We start from the raw sequence: 19,073 nt of genomic DNA on the forward strand, positions 1-19,073 counted from the left end.
TCAAGAATAGAAAGGCTAGATTGGACTTCGCTAAAGAACATCTAAAAAAGCCAGCACAGTTCTGGAAAAACATTCTTTGGACAGATGAAACCAAGATCAACCTCTACCAGAATTATGGCAAGAAAAAAGTATGGAGAAGGCGTGGAACAGCTCATTATCCAAAGCATACCACATCATCTGTAAAACACGGTGGAGGCAGTGTGATGGCTTGGGCGTGCATGGCTGCCAGTGGCACTGGGACACTAGTGTTTATTGATGATGTGACACAGGACAGAAGCAGCTGAATGAATTCTGAGGTGTTTACAGACATACTGTCTGCTCAAATCCAGCTAAATGCAGTCAAATTGATTGGGCTGCGTTTCATGATACAGATGGACAATGACCCAAAACATACAGCCAAAGCAACCCAGGAGTTTATTAAAGCAAAGAAGTGGAAAATTCTTGAAAGGCCAAGTCAGTCACCTGATCTTAACTCAACTGAGCATGCATTTCACTTGTTGAAGACTAAACTTCAGACAGAAACGCCCACAAACAAACAGCAACTGAAAGCCGCTGCAGTAAAGGCCTGGCAGAGCATTAAAAAGGAGGAAACCCAGCATCTGGTGATGTCCATAAGTTCAAGACTTCAGGCTGTCATTGCCAGCAAAGGGTTTTCAACCAAGTATTTGAAATGAACATTTTATTTCCAGTTATTTAATTTGTCCAATTATTTTTGAGCCCCTGAAATGAAGGGATTGTGTTAAAAAATGCTTTATTTGCCTCACATTTTTATGCAATCGTTTTGTTCACCCCACTGAATTAAAGCTGAAAGTCTGCACTTCAACTGCATCTGAGTTGTTTCATTTAAAATTCATTGTGGTAATGTACAGAACCAAAATTAGAAAAAAGTTGTCTCTGTCCAAATATTTATGGACCTAACTGTATACACTTAATGTATAAAGCCTTTAGCATGTTCGCACTGATGAGGACCTATAAAAAGTAAAGTTTACTGTATTTGTTTTAAGCACTTGTGGACTCACAAGGTCTCAGGGTCAAAATTAAACATTGCTGAGATTCAAGAGTCATCTAAACTAAAAGGTCTTCAAATGTAAAAATACGAAGGCAACTAAAATTTTAAAGAACTTTGGAATAGTGTTCACTAGGAGAAGAAGGAGCCCATATGCACTATGTAAAAATTTTATAAAGTTATTAAGTTTAATATTTATTTCTGGATATCGGAGAAGCACAGAGTTAACTTACATAACTGATCAGTGCTACAGCAAAACTCTGACAACTATAAATAAAAAAATACACATGAGAATTTGCTACAAATGAAAGATCTCAATACACTGCTCACTGCACCAATTATACAATCAATTATTATTCTGTATTAAAAATAAACCCATTTTTAACTTACTAATCTGAAGAATGACATATGTTTGGCTTATTTTGCTAATATCTTTTTTAAGATACAATTCTTACATATAGCATCATGAATGATGAATTATGCTATGGAATCCAGTCTTGACCCTTCCTTTCATGTACTGCATGCTGCTAGTCACGCACGTATCCCAACCTTTTAATCAGTTGCTATGCAACATTACTTATCTTCTGCTCATAAGAGGGGAATGATGTGCATAATTAAGCAGGGTAAACCCTTCTCTAAAAGATGTAGCAATGTGCTTTTGTCAGGATAAGAATCACAGGTTAAGAGTGTTGTATTGTTTCAGTTTATAATATTCTGTATTTTAGGACCTCTGCCTGCTTTTTGATTCTGCCACTTGTTGGTGTTTTTGTTGCCAATGCATTATACAACTAGCAAGGACTAATGAAATGCAGAACATGTATACATAATCAATTCTTCATATGCATGACCATTTTAAAGGGGAAAATATTCAAATATGGAACCTAACTATACAGCATCATATACTGATTGGGAAATTGAACAGTATGAATGTAAACCCATTTATTACAGTATGGATTCAGAACTTTCTTTTAAACCGTTCACAGACAGTTAAAGTTCAGGACACTTTTTCAATAGTCATTCATTCAAACACAGGAAGTCCGCAGGGGTGTGTCTTATCACCATTACTGTTTACTCTGTACACAAGTGACCTTAGACAGAATAATGACCACTGCTCCATTATCAAGTATGCGGATGACACCATGATCATAGGACGCATATCTGGGGAGGATGAAAGCCACTATCTAAATCAAGGGGACTGTATGGTAAACTGGTGCAATAAAAACTCTCTCACTCTGAATGTAAAAAAGACCAAAGAAAATATATTTGATTTTAAGAGACAGAAATCTGTATGTTCAACTATTGTAGTTCTGGAAGAGGAGGTAGAAATAGTGACTGAATATAAATACTTAGGAACTTACCTAGATAACAATCTTAACTGGAATACAAATACAAAAAATTATTTTCTAAATGCAATCAGCACTTATTTCTCCTCCATAAACTTAAACTATTTAAAGTAGACAAGGACCTCATGTTGTCCTTCTATCGCAGTATGATCCAGTCTGTGAGCACTTTCAGTTTCATTGCCTGGTTTAATAGTGTGACAAACCAAAACTCAAAAAAGCTCCAGCAGATTACAAAGTATGCAGCTAAAGTTATTGGGGCTGATGTAGATGATTTGACTAGTGTGTGTCAGAGGGAAATGTTAAAGAAACTGGAAACCATCTCAACTGATGACAGTCATCCATTACATGTAGAACTAAAGTTCAGTAAATCAGGAAGGATAGTCGCTTTGAAAACACACACAAATCGCTCCAGAAACTCCTTTCTTCCTAGTGCCATATGACTTTTCAATAAGAAATATCGGAGATAATAATTAAGGTTGTTGATATATATCCTGTAACCTTTTTTTTTGGTGTAAATATGTATTATCTAACTGCCTTACCTTAACCTTTCTTGTTTCTATTTGTCTGTTTTATTTCATTCTGTCTGTTATTAGATGCAACTGAGAAGGCAAATTTCATGTTTTCTTGTGTAAACATGACTAAATAAAGAAACCTTAAACCTTAACTCCAGACATTCAAAAAAAGTAACTGTTCAGAGCATTAATAAAATCCATTACACTGAAATCATTATTTAATTCAGTTTGCTCCATCAAACATAAACCAGCATTTAAACAATACTGTCATCTTACACCACTTCCTGGATGGTATGTGAGACAGACACCATAGTGATTGTGCATGTAGCAAGTAATCCTCAACAGAAAGTTTTAGTTTTACTGTTTCGGTTAGGTATAGGTAAAAATGCAGATTTTTCGATTAATAATTTTTTCATTTAAACAATTCAATATTAATTCTTAAAGTCTCAAGACTGATCTTGTGAATTTCAATCCTGCTCTAGTTTCAGTATAAAAAAACTATATCATGAACACCAACTACTCTAGAAACAAAACATCACTATTTTCACTTAGTAGAAATGTTGACAAACCTACATGGAGATTAAATTTATCTAAGCAAGTCAAAATACTTACAAAAGAAATTCCAGCAGAAAAACTTGCTTTTCCTTTTATTTTCATTATGTACTTAACAAATTATTGTTAGAAACAAATTTTAGCTTCACAGTATTTTGATTGCTTATGTTTTTTTATTGTCTGAAATTATGGTAAATAATAGCTTTCAGGAGCATAAACCCTATTTTATAGCATTCCTATGGGAAATAAGTGTTTGACTTACAATTGCCCCTTAATAATTAATTGCCAAAGAGCCTAGGTCACAAGAGCAAGGGTCATTGGTATATAGAGTGACTGTAAAGTTTAGAATGCTTCTCAAGTTACTCCCATTATAAAGCATTGTACATGTACAACAAAACCTTAGACAAACATGTTTATACATTTAAGAATTAAAGGACTGTTTTACAATTATACAGTTAACTAGCAGTAACATTTGTTTTTGTGCACAATGATTTTAAATTTGTTTTCACGGTTGCTAGACCTCAGAGAAAATACCTCTAGCAAACATGTCTACCTTTTTTAGTGTTCCACCCTATTTTTGTCCTTCTAGACCTGAAAAACCCTTATTTGTATGTCATTTATGACCATATTGTGTGCAGGAAATTACACTTTTTTGGTAAGTCTTCAGCAAGAAAGACTTGAACTTGTGCATGCCGCATCAACTGACCCCTTTGTTGATTGATGTGGCATGACTGCTCTTTTTTACAAAACTTTGAAAAAATGGGGATTGGCAATATAAGCATGCTGAGTGTACGTTTATGCTATTTCAAGGTTGCTGATCATTAGTATGATAATATTTTTGATATTTGAATCTATACCGGTGGTGCTAGCCCTCTAAGAGCCACTCCCAGAAGGTTAAAAATGAGAAATTTCAAAGATAAGCATGAGGGGGTACCATTTCAGATAAATTCAAGGTCACTGGTTATGAATGGTATTTTTGATTCTTTACAAAAGATCTAGCCCTCTATGGACCTTTAACAGAGAGTGACAATTTACATGTTTCTATTACAGTTGAGAATACTCAATCTTTAAACATTTAAATTCAAGCACACATATTAATATTTCAAATATCTGACATAGCTACTCTTGTTTATTATGTACTTCTACCTTATGAGTACCTCATGTACTTTTACCTAATGAGGTAAACCATTATGAACAACCTGAATTAAGGCAGGTTAAGCTTTTTCAGAATTAACTACCTTTCATCCATTTGCTTCACACTTTTTTATATAAATATTTGGAGAAATATGATGTTCTTTAACAAATATATTACACATTTACTGATTATGAAGACGCTTCTCACCTAATTGGTTCAGACTGCAAATGGTAATTTAAAGCATCAACAAGGACCTGCTCTGAAAATGGCATATTCCCCTCCTTCCTCTGAATCTCCACATGGGCAGAATTCTGCAGGGCATGCACACCACTGTCTGTCCGGCTTGAAATGAACACTGCAATCTCATTGACCGGCCTTAACTTTCTGAGGGCGTCCTACCTCGAGGAAAGAACACAAGACGATTTTGAAAGTTAACATTAACTTATATTCCATGAAAATTTAAATATAATAAAATAATAAAATTCTTAAAATCATATTTAAATACTCACTACTAAAAACAATAACAATAAACAAAAGTAATCCACAAACTATAGTTGGACTTAAACATGACCAAATACATTATTGCATTCCCAAACCCTCTTAATCCAATTCAGGATGCTGGATGGGGCTAGAATCTAACCTGGTAGAACAAAGCACAAGACTGGAAACAAATCTGGACAGAGCATCAATCCATTACAAGGCACACACAATATCCACAATCACAATTAAATAGTGCCAATTTAACATCGCCAATGAACCTAACACACTAATTTTTGCAGCTGTGGCAGTTAAAATCAAATACTCAGAGGAAATCTATGGAGACAATGAATGTATCAAATTATCTATCCATTAATGAACTCATGTTTTCCACTATACGGTCTAGTAAGATTTTCTCATCATTATGAGAGAATGACAAAAAACAACGGACAGGATAACATACAATGATTACACCTGAACTTGTTCATACCAGTCCATAGCAGAATTACCAATATAACTTAGCATATACACATCTTTGAGATATACAGGAAGCCTGGAACAGTAGAGAAAATCTTCAAGAACATTGGTGCAATTTGACAGCTTCACACATATAATAACCAGGCAATGTACACAAAGATGTAAGTTATTAGCTGTATGTTTTTCTTTTTGATCAGGTTAACTTATTTTTTGTGACTATATGAGTCAGATCTCAAGTGTGAGAATACATTAAATGTATAGTATACAAAGGCAAATTTGATTGTTAAGGCTAGCTTTAAAAACATTTACACCCTGTATATTACTTGATTTATTGAAAATAATCCTGTTTATTGAGCAACCAATCTTTGACATGTAATACTGTAAATCAATTTAAAAGCTGGCACAAAGTGCACTGAAATAACACAAGTAAATTTACGTTCCATCGTAAAGCAGTAAATTCAACCAAGAAGCTAGTGTGTAAACCAAAGCCAATCAGCTTACACAAGGAAAATGGAGTTACATGTTTAAGCAAAAACACCATAACTTACCAGAAGGCCAGTTTTTAGGTTCACTATCAAAGCTTAACAAGGCTTTGATTAAATAGTTCCAAAGAAGCTTTTAATTCTTGCAACTGCTCATGCATTTTGTTTCAAACTTCATAAGTGTATCTTAACATGATACAGAAAAAAGATGAGATTATGTCAAATGTATCACTAAATCAAATATATTTCAACAGGATACTGAAAAAAGACAGATTAAGTCAATCGTATGCTACTGTTGAAAGAGCTGTAGTATTAAAAAAGTGGAACTCAGTTTTTGGATGACCAAGAATGTTAGACAAATTGGTGGCTGGTAAGAGAGCTACAAAAAATTTAATGCACATGTTGAACAGTTTAACATTAAGTACAAAAACAGTAGGTGTGTGTGTGTGTATGATTGTTATATTAATGTTTAAAATTAGATTGTTACATTATTGTTATATTATTGTATGTTAATGTATCTACTTAATTTCTTCTGTAATGTTTTTTTCACAAATGCCTTACTAATTAATTATTTTTCATTGCTTCCAGGATCAAGCTCACTTCTTCTATCACACTTGATTTGTATGCATACTTACATATAATGAGATCTATGCCTTTGAAGAAACAATAATAAATAAATAAAACAATTTTTTCATTAAAGGAAATACAGTAATGCCATTATCTTGTTACTTTTTTCATAAAGCCTGTAATTAAAAAGAAAAACAATTTTCATAATTGTAACAGTTCTCTTAGGAAAGATAATTCAGAAGAACTCAGACAGAGGCAGTAATTACTGAGTCTATAAACTGATTCAGTTTTCTGACTTGTTTATTGTATTACAGGGACAAAGGGAGGGAGAGTCTATGCTTTTAAATGCAATACGGAATCACTGGGCATACTGTACCTTATCACATACTGTAATCATAATTTACAGCATCCAGTCAATCTAACCTACACTCTTGGGCATGGAAGGAACTAAAGTACCTTGTGAAAATCCACACAGACAAAAGATGATTTGCAAATTACATGAGGGCAGTGCTCAAGATGGTAAATGAACCCAGAACTCTAGATCTGAGAGGTAACAGCATGAACCACTATACCAATGTGCAGTTCATTTACATAGTCAACATTTCCATAAATAAAAAATAATAACCTCTATAAATGTGTGCCTGTTTGTTTGCCAGTCATGGAAAAACAGCTTAACCAATTTTCACAAGTTTTGCATATACCTTGCCATTGGTCCATCTCAGCAGGAGTGCACTGGGGCTGATTGGAGAACATATTTATCAGCATGCTCAAATTTTGCAACGGCCAATGGAGGCTCTAATCTAAGACTCAATGTATAGCATTTTATTCTTAAACAATTTAAGTAATAATTTCATTATCTTGTAAGCAGACTGGTGGCTCTGAGGCCAGGGATCTGCACTGGCAATCGGAAGGTTACTGGTTCAAATCCCATAAATGCCAGAAGTGCTTCCACTCCGTTGGGCCCTTGAGAAAGGCCCTTAACCTGCAAGTGCTCCGTTCTGGGTATGACATTAACCTGCATCCAGCCCTGCAAGCAAGTCCTCCAATCTGCCGGGAAACTTCGGGGGTTGGAGGCAGGATTGGCACTCCAGCCACAGTAAAAAAAAGCCTCACACTATTCCATTTGAACTAGTATGGTGCTGAGGTCTCACCCACTGCAGGGCTGATCTCAGGCCTTAGTTTGAGATCCTGGGGTGGTTCATCATGCCGTGAGTGCAGTAACTCACTGTATCAGTGCATGTTTCCCACCTCTCTCTTTCTTGTATTACATTGCTCGGTTATAGTACACGAGAAAGCTGGAGCAGAAGTTGCAGAATAACAGCATGAAGGAAGTGTGGGATGGGATGAAGATCATCACTGGCTGCAGCTTGAAGCGGGGTGCCATCATCGAGAGAGACGTAAAGAGAGCAAACCAAATGAACAACTTCTTTAACAGGTTTGACCACCCTAACCCACTCTCACTCTCACCTCGGAGTACTGCACCCTCCACACATCCTTCTGCTGATACCAGCATAGGAGAGACATCCCCATCCACAATTACAACAGCGCAGGTGAGCAGAGAACTAAGGAGACTTCGTGCCAGCAAAGCAGCGGGTCCACATGGAGTATCACCACGACTGCTGAAGGTCTGTGCATCGGAGCAGGGGGGTCCTCTACAGCGCATCTTCAACCTGAGCCTGGAACAGGGGAGAGTTCCGAGGCTTTGGAAAACATCTTGCATCACCCCAGTCCCAAAGGTATCATGTCCTAGTGAGCTGAATGACTTCAGGCCTGTTGCTCTGACATCACATGTGATGAAGACCATGGAGAGGCTGCTGCTTCACCACCTGAGGCCACAGGTTCAACACGCCCTCGACCCTCTGCAGTTCGCATATCAGGAGAAGGTGGGAGCAGAGGATGCCATCATCTATATGCGACACCGATCCCTCTCCCACTTGGACAGAGGCAGTGGTGCTGTAAGAATTATGTTTCTAGACTTCTCTAGCACCTTCAACACAATCCAACTTCTGCTCCTTACGGACAAGCTGACAGAGATGGGAGTAGATTCATACCTGGTGGCATGGATTGTGGACTATCTTAAAAGGCAGACCTCAGTATGTGCATCTCGGGAACTGCACGTCTGACATTGTGGTCAGCAACACAGGAGCACCACAGGGGAATGTACTTTCTCCGGTCCTGTTCAGCCTATATACATCAGACTTCCAATACAACTCAGAGTCCTGCCACGTGCAAAAGTTCGCTGATGACACTGCTATCGTGGGCTGCATCAGGAGTGGGCAGGAGAAGGAGTACAGGGACCTAATCAAGGACTTTGTTAAATGGTGCGACTCAAACCACCTACACTTGAACACCAGCAAATCCAAGGAGCTGGTGGTGGATTTTAGGAGGCCCAGACCCCTCATGGACCCCGTGATCATCAGAGGTGACTGTGTGCAGAGGGTGCAGACCTATAAATACCTGGGAGTGCAGCTGGATGATAAATTAGACTGGACTGCCAATACTGATGCTCTGTGTAACAAAGGACAGAGCCGACTATACTTCCTTAGAAGGCTGGCGTCCTTCAACATCTGCAATAAGATGCTGCAGATGTTCTATCAGACGGTTGTGGCGAGTGCCCTCTTCTACGCGGTGGTGTGCTGGGGAGGCAGCATTAAGAAGAAGGATGCCTCATGCCTGGACAAACTGGTGAGGAAGGCAGGCTCTATTGTTGGCATGGAGCTGGACAGCTTGACATCTGTGGCAGAGCAACGGGAGCATCTGTGGCAGGCTCCTATCAATTATGGAAAATCCACTGCATCCACTAAACAGTGTCATCTCCAGACAGAAGAGCAGCTTCAGCGACAGACTGCTGTCACTGTCCTCCTCCACTGACAGACTGAGAAGATCATTCCTCCCCCAAACTATGCAACTCTTCAATTCCACCCGGGGGGTTAAACGTTAACATTATTCAAAGTTATTGTCTGTTTTTACCTGCATTTTTATTACTCTTTAATTTAATACTGTTTTTGGTATCAGTATGCTGCTGCTGGAGTATGTGAATTTCCCCTTGGGATTAATAAAGTATCTGTCTATCTATAGTTTTTGTCTATGTGTGAATCTTCTTGTCTCAATGTGGGTTGCATTAAACCATTGTGAATTTCCAAAAGACAGTTTTTTATATCTAGTCTTATGGGGCCAGACGTAATTCACAAACGACAACAGTGTCAAGGCAGAACTCATTAAAAACTTTATAGTGAATAGTGATGAAATCCACCACTGCAAGAGCTACACACACAGGGTTTCATCCAAAAAACCCACCCCGTGTACTTTAAATAGCCAGGGTTTCAGAGAGAGAATAAATGAAACTGAGCAAGACTTGACAATGAGTGTAAAATAAAAAGCTAAAATTGCTTTTATCAATTCAGGAGCTCAGTTGCTCAAGGTAACATAAGCTTAAAGATTAATTTGTACACAGTAATGACCGTGGCAACAAAAGAGATGGATACACACACGTTGACCACTACAGCTGCTTGGTCCCATGCATTTGAGAAGTGATTCTGTTTGCCATGATATTTTTCTCTCATTTTAAATATTGCATCCCTATATGGCATAAACGCAGCAAACAGAGTTTAGATAAAGATTGTGGTCTTTGGATATACTACGTGTTATAACACTGCGGCTAAATTCTGGCATGGAATGTTTGCATATACAATTAAGATAGTAATATTAACTTCCTTTAGTTAATTCATCCATCATGCTACTAGTGTTAGGCAAATTTGTTGATTCAGGTGTTTTGAGTACCAAAATCTGCATCTCCTGTAGTTCTTTGTTATCCATTCAATCAAATGCAGTCCTTTTTACCTCCATTTAACAGAATGTGACACACCCTTTACTTCAAATGCATATTTTGCAATTTGTATTCTGACAAATATAGCTGCCAATTGTACAAACTTACATCAACCCTGACACTATAGTTGTAACTGAATAACAGACATGTATCGTTCGCTTTTACAACTAGTCCAATGTTGTTTTCAAATACCGATGTATAATCAGATTTTATTTTTAACATATGCAGTGTGCTTTCCTCACACGCAACACACACATTTTCATGTTTAATAGGGGTCTTTTTGGGAGACTTTTTGGCTATAGTTCGTTGTAATCAGAATCTTGTTATCTGATGGAACAAGTTAACAAGAGTACCATTGCTCTTTGCAGTTCAAAATCACTGCACCTACTTTGAATCTCACCTTCCAGAGGCGTTGGATTGGTTTAGAAATGTGACAGCCAGTGAACTAATTGTTCCAATCCAGTTTTAAGCAACATTTACTCATAGTCATCTCTAGATGTATACATTATACATCTGGCTTTGTAAGACTAATTTTCATCTGGACACTTTTCTGAGAAATATGTAGCCCAAAACAGTTGTATGGTGTTTTCAAACCCTAAAGGAGCAACGTTCCCTTCTATCCACCCACTCAAAAATATTTAAAACATAAAAATACTATGTTTAGTGAGTTTTGAAAATGTTTCTTGAAACTGTATGTGAAAGGAAACTCAGCAGTTTCGGATACCACTACCAATTATTATGTCATACTTTACATAGCTTATGGTGGCAGATTAATTCACTGGACATATTTTACCAAAGTAAAACCTTACATTTTTGGAAAAGCCAACATTATTGTACACTTGCATAACATTAAAATGTGCAAAAGAGATAAGCCATGATGAAACAGAATGAAACACATCGTTTTAGCACTGCTGAGTTACTGTTCTGGATATGCTAGAAAGATAATAGTGGAGGATTAGTAACTTTTATTGTTTCTTAATGGTAGACATATATTCAAGTCCATGTTATGATGAGGCATGTATAATTATAGGTTTTGATGCCAACAGAGCATTGTTATTTGCAACAATTTTAAATCAGCATTGAATGAATTAGGACTAAATCATCTTTAAAACATTATTGAATACTGTCACTTTTGGTTGCTGTCTCCTGTAATATTATGTGGCAATGTCTGTGAAGCCCAAACACTCCTAGCCCACTTTTATTGCAGATGCTTTCCACAGTCAATGGATTCAATTATTTAACAAGCCCAGTTTAGTAATGTGAGATTAAACATCTATTCATGAAGCCACAGTAAACCAGGAACTACAAAGAAGTAAAATTCATGGTTCCAACACAACAATGGAGTTACCACAATTATGAAATCATACACAAAAAGCACAAACTCTTGACACATGAGAGCAAAAAAACTGAAAGCTATAAAAGAAGTAGTGTAGATTACTTTTGGGACACTTGCATTTTACCCTGCTTTGACAAAAGGGTTAAAATTTAAAAAGTACATAAACATTTGCTTTTTTACCTTAACCCGTTATATAAATATACAGTACTTAGACAATGCTGGGTACTTCAGCTAATTTTATGTATAAATATTAAACTCTCTCCAGTGGAAGGTACTACATCAGATAAAAACTTTGATACCTATTACAGGGATAAAATATATTAACTTGTATTAATCCAAATAAAATCATGTACAATCTCATTTTAAATAATCCAATTGCAACCTGTAACATTGTCATTTGGTTGAATGTACTGTAAACAAATCTAGTTAAATAAATGACACATTTTGCCTGATTCATCCTTTTAGATATGTACTTCATCTATTCGTCACTGAAAAAGAGTGAAAAACAAGAATGGGTCACCTCCACCACAGTGCACCTCTTCATTTTCACTTCCTTATCTTTCCTTCAACTGTAGCCCATTCTTCCATCTCCCAAAATTTATGTACCTTGCCTCACTAATTTGTAATTTTCTTCACATTTCACCTCTGTCATACATATTTCACTCATTTTACTATGTACTATACAAATCATTTCACATATTCCATAAGCTTCTTCCACCAATCCCAAACAGGGTAATTTAGAACTAATCTTACTTGAGAATGTATAAAAGAATCCACAATTGCAACCAGCATCGATCTCTCACACTTAAGACACAGGTCACTATTGCCACTTTCTGACTAAGATTTATAGACACTAAAGAGTGTGCACCTTGACCCCAAAAAAACTCCACATGCCACTAATCTATGCCTCCTGTTTTTTCCTCTCTTTATGTTACTGTGGTCATTTTCTACATTTCAACATTATACTTTCATATTTTTTTATAAATATTATATCATAAAATATTCACAATGTGTTTTTTCTTTCAAGTGGCAGACAAAGTGATTAGTACCACTGTCTCACATATGCAAAAAGAATCTGTCTTGTGTTGCCTAAAACAGAATGGAGTGAAGAAACCATGTGAGCTATGCTAATCTCCAACTTTAGTTTGCTATCTTGCAAAATACAATTAAACACAAATTTCCAATAATTAAAGTGGAAATATGTTAATTGCTTTCTATTTAAAATAAAAAATTGAAATCTCAAGTGGTTTGCATTTTTTTCTTTTCTAATAGTAACAATCAGCACAACATAAAGTTTGGAAGGTGAAGATGATGAATAAACACCAAATGATCTCCACCTATTTCTCATAACATTCCATTCATATAAACCATGTGGTCCTAATAATATGAATCAGAAAAACAATGCTTTTGACTTCACCAAGCCACATAAAAGAAAAACATTTCTGCAGACTAATCAAGTATACATCTGCATTGGATCAAACAAAAACTGCAATTCCATGGCAGCAGAACAAACGAATAGCTTCCCAGCTTTTAAAAATCATTTGCAGGTCTTGTGCTCTTGTAAGCACTTTTTACAATTGCCAGATCCTTTATTTCATTACTTTATTCTTTGTGACTTGGCATAATTGTTGGCCTCTATAGTTTAAAACATCATCAGGCAGTTGAAATATAAATGTTTTTCTAGTTACCCATGCTTACTATTTCGCTGGTTCTTGCAAAGAATGCAAAACATGTGCCCTCTACAGTGGGTCTTTCTGTGTATGTCATATCTGAAAGGTACTAAGGTTGTACAGGTAAACAGAAGTCCGTCCCACCCCCATACCCCATAAAACTGAATAGTTTCCCACTGTAACACTGATCTGGAAAGAGACACATGTATTATGACAGAAATAAGCTGACACAGAGTTGTCAAGGGGATTGTGCAAGTAAGTGCCTGAAAATAACAATAAGAAGCACAACAGTACTTGTAATAGTTAACTAAAACATAGACCAGGGTTTTGGATTAATCAGAGCCTGGCCAGGGACACCCCAGGATTATATATAAGGAGACAGATAGTGTTCATACACCCAAATTTATCTTCAGCAAGGAAGCAGAAAAACATAACTGACATTATTGTGTTTCTGGAGTGAAAATATTAAGTCCTGTACATGTTAAGCATAGTTTGTGATACAGTCATTTCTATCCTAGCAGGCAAGACTGACTGGGACTACCTGTTACTTGATTAGGAAATCGTAATATAGTATAGTTACAAGGACTTGGGGGTCAAAATGACAGGTTGGACTGGTCGTGGAACACAGAGGAACTATATAAGAAAGGGCAGAGCAGGCTCTTTTTTCTAAGGAGATTGTGATCCTTTAATGTGGGAAGTAACATCCTTCTGTTATGGTCAGTGTGATTTTCTACACTATGGTGTGGGAGACTGGTAACATCACTGAATCAACAAGCTAATTAAAAGGGCAAGCTCAGTTATAGGATGCACTCTGGACATCTTGAGATAGTAGCAAGGGAGAGAATTAAAACAAAACTGAGAGCCATTATGAACAATGTTGTACGTCTTCCCATTGACACACTAACAATGAAGATGTTCAGCCAACAAATCATTCAGCAGAAGTGTCACAAGAAATGCTATTGGGGTCCTTTATACCAACAGCAATATGCCTGCATAATGCCTCACTGTGACTGTGACAGCCAAGTCAGAACTTTTCTTTCTTTTGAATTTTCTTGCTTTACAGTGATTCCATTGTATGTTTAGACCAAAGTGTGTGTATATTTATTTATTTATTGAGCTTCTGTAAAAAGCCAAATTTCCCACGGGGGACAAAGTTAGATAGATAGATAGATAGATAGATAGATAGATAGATAGATAGATAGATAGATAGATAGATAGATAGATAGATAGATAGATAGATAGATAGATAGATAGATAGATAGATAGATAGATAGAACTATCTATCTATCTATCTACAGACCATAACCTATCTGTTCAGTAACCAATGAAATACTGTCCTCTTACAAGAAAAAAGTTATATCAGTAATGCTAGGTTATAACATGTGAATTGAAGCATGCATTACAAAAATGTTTATGAATTATGTTATCTTCAGAATGTATCCCATATCTGCCCATACACAACTCCAATGTTCAAATTTGAAATTAAGTGATACATTGCTAGTATTTTACTAAAAATAAAAACACTTTACAGAAACATCCATCCATCCATCCATTTTCCAACCCGCTGTATCCGAACACAGGGTCACGGGGGTCTGCTGGAGCCAATCCCAGCCAACACAGGGCACAAGGCAGGAACCAATCCCAGGCAGGGTGCCAACCCACCGCAGGACACACACAAACACACCCACACACCAAGCACACACTAGGGCCAATTTAGAATCACCAATCCACCTAACCTGCATGTCTTTGGACCGTGGGAGGAAACCGGAGCGCCCGGAGGAAACCCACGCAGACACGGGGAGAACATGCAAACTCCACGCAGGGTGGACCCGGGAAGCAAACCCTTTACAGAAACATAAATCAGAAAAATCTCAGCAACAGCCAATCTCAGAAAGGTAATGTTAAACTCCACATATGCACTTATTCAAGTAGACTGGAATATTTAGATAATGGTATAATATTTTTCCTCTCTAAGCTAATATGTAATAGATCTTTGTCAGCTATATCTGTAATAACATAATGTAAATTAATCAGTTAGGAACATAGTCTCTCTGATAGAATCATGAACTATTAGATTTGCTTTCAAATAGAACAATGGCATATATTTTGTAATAGATCTTTGTCAGCTATATCTGTAATAACATAATGTAAATTAATCAGTTAGGAACATAGTCTCTCTGATAGAATCATTAACTATTAGATTTGCTTTCAAATAGAACAATGGCATATATTTTCTGACCATATACCTTGATGTATGTTCGGTAAGTATAGGTCAGAAACTTAAAGAAATGTAACAAAATATGTAAGTCTTAAACTGAAAAATCTTATAGAAGAACATTTCACTTTTTATGCAAGATTTTTTCCTTTTTATCAAAGTTTCTCTTTGTTTATGTATGAACTGCTTTTGCTTTGACTTTTACTAAAACCTTTAAATGATAACTGGACTGTAAATTATTTGAATATGCAAACACTCATTGCCTGAATCGTACTATAAGGTAGATAGATAGATAGATAGATAGATAGATACTTTATTAATCCCAATGGGAAATTCACAATAATCTGAAACTGCAGAATTTTGGAAACTTTGGACAAATGCAGCTACAATCTGTTCAAGCTATGAAGAATAAAACCCAGAAAAGGCAAAAAAAATCCAAATTTGTTAGTCCTACCTCCAAATAGTTCTGAACCCCAAGTACATTTTGGTGAATAGGTGCCTTCATTACTCCACTGTTGACAAAGATAATAACAGTTTAATTAACAAAACAATTACCTTGTATCACAGTAAAGTCATATATATAACTAATTGAGATATGTCAAATTATCATATAAAACTATATGATATAAGAAGTACACTATCATGAACGGTTTTAGAAAATGCAGTAATCTAAACCAATATTACAACTATGCACACTTTTTGAAAGTCAATGAGGTGATAAACGGTGCGAAAACAACTGGGTGAAAAAGAAAGAAAAGTAGTTAATATTGTTTTATCCACACAATCCCACATTCTAAATAAAAGTCAGACAGATCTATTAGCAGTGTGGCAGGGGCTCATCAATCTTTAGTGTGTTACAAAGCTATTGTAAAATGTGAAATTAATCAATTTAATGAATGAGTAGCAATCTACAAATGTAAAAAATTTAAGTCCACCTAGATATGGGAATCCTTCAAAGCAATCCCATACAGCAACAAAATTCTTCCAAAATGTTCAAAAGAATTCCAATACCACATTACATTCAATAACTCAAGAACTCCCTCTTTCCTGTTAATGTGCATGTTCACTTCTCACAAATATAACATAAGCCAAAGAGTTGCAGCATTTACAGAGCAGTGTCCATGAGAAATGGGAAAAAGAAACTTTAATAAAAGAACATTGCTGCTCATATTAATCTTATGCTCGCTGTCTAGGGTGGTAGAGGAAGTGTTAGGTTTTGGGCCTGCACTTCTGTTCACAGCTCTGAATAACACACCATTATTCTAGAAGGCTGTGATCTAAAAGTCATACCAAAATATCCTGTAAAAGAACATCTTCCACTGTACTTGTGAGGTGCATTTACATCAAAGATGTTTTGTTCAGCATAACAGTGATTCTAAACATTCCTGCTAATCTACCAAAGATGACATTTCATGCTTTTTGCAAATAATAAAGTTAATATCACAGATCTAAATCCATTTGAAATTGGCATGACCTTAAGGAAGTTTTCATTCATGACAGCAAACAAACTTGAAAGAACTGAAGCAAGTTTAATTAAGAAAAGACAAAGACATCTCAAAGCTGATGTAACAAACCGATTAATAACTATAGCAAAGATTTTGTCACTTGTGTCATAGTCAATAAAGGATGAGCCACCATCACTTGAATTCAAAACAGACTGAATGAACCATTAATACTTTACAAAACTGATATCTGTAAAAGAAGTCAATGCAGAGTAGAAAAGGTCTAAACAGAAACCATGCTCAGCTAATGTCAGAAACAAAGCACTAGATGTATATGTCTACTATTGTTACTGTAAGTAAATAAACCAAATCCAATTTAATTTCTTATTCACCAAATTATTTTCTAAAGAGAGATGCCAAAGTTAAAGCATTTGCTAATATAAAAAGAGTGCTATCATTTCACAGAACTAAAGCCAATTTATGAAGTGTAGTTCTCGGTCACCCATTTAATATGAAATATACTTCACCAACCTAGAGAACCTTGGCCTATTATCTAGGGATGCAGTGAAGCCTCCTGACAGATTGGAATTTGACTATTTACTTGCTCTGTCTAAGTTCGGACTTAGGCCAAAAATTTAAATATTACTAAAAAAACAAGTAGTCACTCACTTCCCAATCTTTTTACCATTACTACTTCCTATTTGTCTGTGTAATAGTGCAGATGTTCAGGGTATTCTAATGAAAAAATCAGAACAAAGGTATACCTTTATACAGTACACATAAAATATTACTCCATATTTCTGAATTCAAATGTGTAATAGACAATGTATGAACACCAAAAGATGTCACTAAGATAAAATTAAACTTCTTTATTTTTTTCTGTAAACGTCTTTGCCAAACAGTCTAACTCTAAATAGTTGCCTTTCACTGTGTCAAACATAATTACATGTTGACACGGTTTTCTCCAATCTCCCCTGTCAGAATCTTCTGGAGAATAGGAAAGAACCCTGAGTGAGCCACAAAGAACAGGGATTGTTTCAAGGCCTCCTTGTCTGTCTCCTTGAAAATGAACTAAATAGGATGGAAATCCTGATAATGAAACTCCTCTCATAAAAAGAAAATAACCCATGAGATGCTATCACTTTCAGTTACACAGCTCTGAATGGGACTTTAGAAGAGCCTGAGTTCATCAATACATTTCAAAGTGCCTAAAGCTCTGTTGAAGAGGCTGTGCGAGGTACTCTAAAAGGCAAAATTTAACTGCAATGGAGTTGTAGCTCACCTATGAATGATATATACTTCAGGTCAATTCTGACTTCATATTACTATTAAGTAAAGGTACAAAATAAAGGGGTCTGGCATGGTTAGAATTATTATATGCTCCTTCATGTCTATGTGTCCATTGCCATGAGAATCATAATGGTCCCTATATTGAGACATTAAAATTAAATAAACCTGCAAATACATATGGAGGTTGCTCCAAATGCAGATTACCTTTACATATTAGTCAAAATCTATATACCTTTGTGTACTTCTCTACAAAATACCCATCCTGATAAATAGATTGCTTGAACTTTGTTCAAGGCATAAGTAAACACCAGTTTCACTACTCTTTGGACAGCCCTCACTGGTGTCATGGTGATGACCTCACATCTGATCTTTTACAAACTTGAACAGGTGAAAGTCCTGGGGGGTGTGAAGGTAGATCTAGACTGTAGGAAGGTTAGAGATAAGTTCCCAGCTGTTATTTTCTTTTCTCTCCACGCAGAAATAAGGAATATGCAGTTATGCATTGTTGTGTTGCAGGAAGACCTTTAGAATCAATGGTGCTTTTGGAGCATCCACAAGAAACAAGTAGAAATGACAAAAAATTAACGAGTATGCATCTCTCTCAGAGGCCCAAAATACTATTTTCAGTTTATTTTACTTTGATGATGTTACATGATGTCAGGTTTTGTTGTTTACTTTCTGGATTAATGTGATGAATCCAGCTTTATACAGAAATCAGAATGCTGTAACAAGGGTCATTGCCT

General features: G+C 36.1%; 1 protein-coding gene across 2 annotated transcripts in view; it reads right to left on the reverse strand.

Annotated features, from left to right (window-relative positions):
- pusl1 (pseudouridine synthase like 1) overlaps nucleotides 1–19,073 on the reverse strand; it is a 60,335-nt gene that overhangs the window by 33,296 nt on the left and 7,966 nt on the right. For both annotated transcript variants that reach the window (XM_051930389.1, XM_028807740.2), the window contains exons 2-3: nucleotides 16,053–16,110; nucleotides 4,756–4,943 (exon numbers count right to left, since the gene is read on the reverse strand). In XM_051930389.1, coding sequence (XP_051786349.1) covers nucleotides 4,756–4,943; nucleotides 16,053–16,110 — 246 coding nt within the window. The remainder of the gene's footprint in view (nucleotides 1–4,755; nucleotides 4,944–16,052; nucleotides 16,111–19,073) is intronic.

Source organism: Erpetoichthys calabaricus, chromosome 8, assembly GCF_900747795.2.
Source record: "Erpetoichthys calabaricus chromosome 8, fErpCal1.3, whole genome shotgun sequence".
Lineage (NCBI taxonomy): Eukaryota > Metazoa > Chordata > Cladistia > Polypteriformes > Polypteridae > Erpetoichthys > Erpetoichthys calabaricus.